At 45.3% G+C, this 1749-nt stretch overlaps 1 protein-coding gene across 1 annotated transcript; it reads left to right on the plus strand.

Moving 5' to 3' along the window:
* The first annotated feature begins 80 nt into the window (after positions 1-80).
* On the plus strand, positions 81-1734 carry LOC116380701 (protein mono-ADP-ribosyltransferase PARP14-like). Its single transcript, XM_031842594.1, has 3 exons — positions 81-352; positions 1109-1330; positions 1468-1734. Exons 1-3 carry the CDS (start codon positions 137-139, stop codon positions 1615-1617), a joined length of 588 nt encoding a protein of 195 aa, XP_031698454.1. The 5' UTR covers positions 81-136; the 3' UTR covers positions 1618-1734.
* Positions 1735-1749: the final 15 nt, after the last annotated feature.

Genomic DNA, 1749 nt, shown 5'->3' on the forward strand with positions numbered 1-1749 from the left:
TTACTTAAATTAAATATTATTGTATTTTACTTAAATAACCTTAGACTTGTCTTGAATTAACCATCTGGTCCTTTCAGTTGTTGTCCTAAACTTCAGCGTGATTTTGGGTCAACAGACTGACGCCATCGTCAACACCATGTCGGAGGACATGAACCTGAAACAGGGAGCCGTGTCCAAAGCCCTCCTGCAGGAGGCCGGGTCCGGCCTGCAGTCAGCTGTTTGGTCTGAAGCCGGGGCGTCCGCGCTGCCGTACGGCGACATCATCGTCACCGACGGCTTCAACCTCAAGTGTCAGAAAGTCTTTCACGCCGTCTGCCCGCCTTGGGACAACGGAGGCGGCCAGGCAGAGGAGGTGAGGGGCTGATGGGAAATGTATGTTTTGAGCATCGGATACGGACTACAGAGGAGGAAACCTCATTCAAAAACACCCTGACATGTTTAACATCAAAATCAGCCTTAAAACAAAAATGCAGAGTAACTGCATAATGTTGTTAATATTGACATTTCTTTCCAAATCTATAGAAATCATCATCTCATGTTTGAAAATGTCTCTAAACGACGTCTACTGTTTTAAATCATTATCAAGATCCATTCTGAGATAGAGTCGACCGTTTGGGACGAGTCTACGTCATGAAGTGGATTAAGTGGATTTGGCTTCATCAGAGCCCTTACCTACTTTATTTCTGCATTTTTCAAAATGATGCTTAGGGTGGACTAAAGCCTCGGTTATACTTTCTGTGAGGAAACCGAACAGAACCGACATTCTCAAAGCTCCTCAAAGTTCTCCTTTTTCTCCGCCCATCTTTGTGAGTAGATAGAAAATGTGGGCGGAGACTCGCGGACTCTCGCGGATGCGGCAAGCATAAATCACGCTTTAGGCTCAGAACTGGGGGTTAAGTTACACTTCAAGTCCAAGTTCCTCAAATGTGCATTTATGGACCGTACTTCAGTAAATGAGCATCTCACTGCTGCTCCACAACATGTGATCTGTAGTTCAGGGGGAATTTGAACCAACAACCTTCCAGTCAAAGGTCTATTCATTGAACCTAATAAGCTAATAAGAGTTTATTCCACTCCTCGTCTCCCGTGTGTCGTCTCCTTGTCTCAGGAGTTGGTGTCCATCATCAGATTTTGTCTGAACGAGGCTGAGAATCAACGGATGACGTCGCTGTCGTTCCCGGCCATCGGCACGGGAAACCTGCGCTTCCCCAGAGATGTGGTGTCCAGAGTCCTGCTGCGGGAGGTCCACTCGTTCAGCCGCAGAACAACTCCTCTTCATCTGAGAGAGGTGGCCGTCGTCGTTCACCCGAGTGACAGCCAAACTGTGGATGTGAGTTTCATTTCATTCGTGATCTGACCGAGAAAACTAAAAGCTGTCAATGAGAAAAAACAAAGAAAGACAATAAAAGACTTTAATAGCTGAAGAGAGACAAGCTAGTTTAACTGTATTAACTGTGTGTTTTTCAGTGTTTCACCAGGGACTTCAAAGGTCAGACTGGTCAGAGGAACATCCAACGTGAAGCTCGAGAGTTTAACGAGGCTTCATGGCCAATCTCAACATCACTCAGCCAATCACAGCAGTCTCCAGGTAAGGAGCCTCCAGCACCTATTATTTAAACCTTTATCTCTATGTGATCCTTCATGAATGACAAACAACAAAACTGATGAGAACACACAAAAATCCAATCATTTAGAGACAGAACGGTGAGTTTAATCTGTGACTTTAGAGACGGAACGGTGAGTTTAATC

This window comes from Anarrhichthys ocellatus, unplaced genomic scaffold (genome assembly GCF_004355925.1).
Source record: "Anarrhichthys ocellatus isolate YVR2014 unplaced genomic scaffold, GSC_Weel_1.0 scaffold8448, whole genome shotgun sequence".
Lineage (NCBI taxonomy): Eukaryota > Metazoa > Chordata > Actinopteri > Perciformes > Anarhichadidae > Anarrhichthys > Anarrhichthys ocellatus.

Coding starts and splice junctions, on each gene's coding strand:
- LOC116380701 (XM_031842594.1), top strand. CDS start 137: ATGTCGGAGGACATGAACCTGAAACAGGGAGCCGTGTCCAAAGCCCTC. Junction 353..1,108: donor GAGGCGGCCAGGCAGAGGAG/GTGAGGGGCTGA, acceptor TCCTTGTCTCAG/GAGTTGGTGTCCATCATCAG. Junction 1,331..1,467: donor GTGACAGCCAAACTGTGGAT/GTGAGTTTCATT, acceptor TGTGTTTTTCAG/TGTTTCACCAGGGACTTCAA.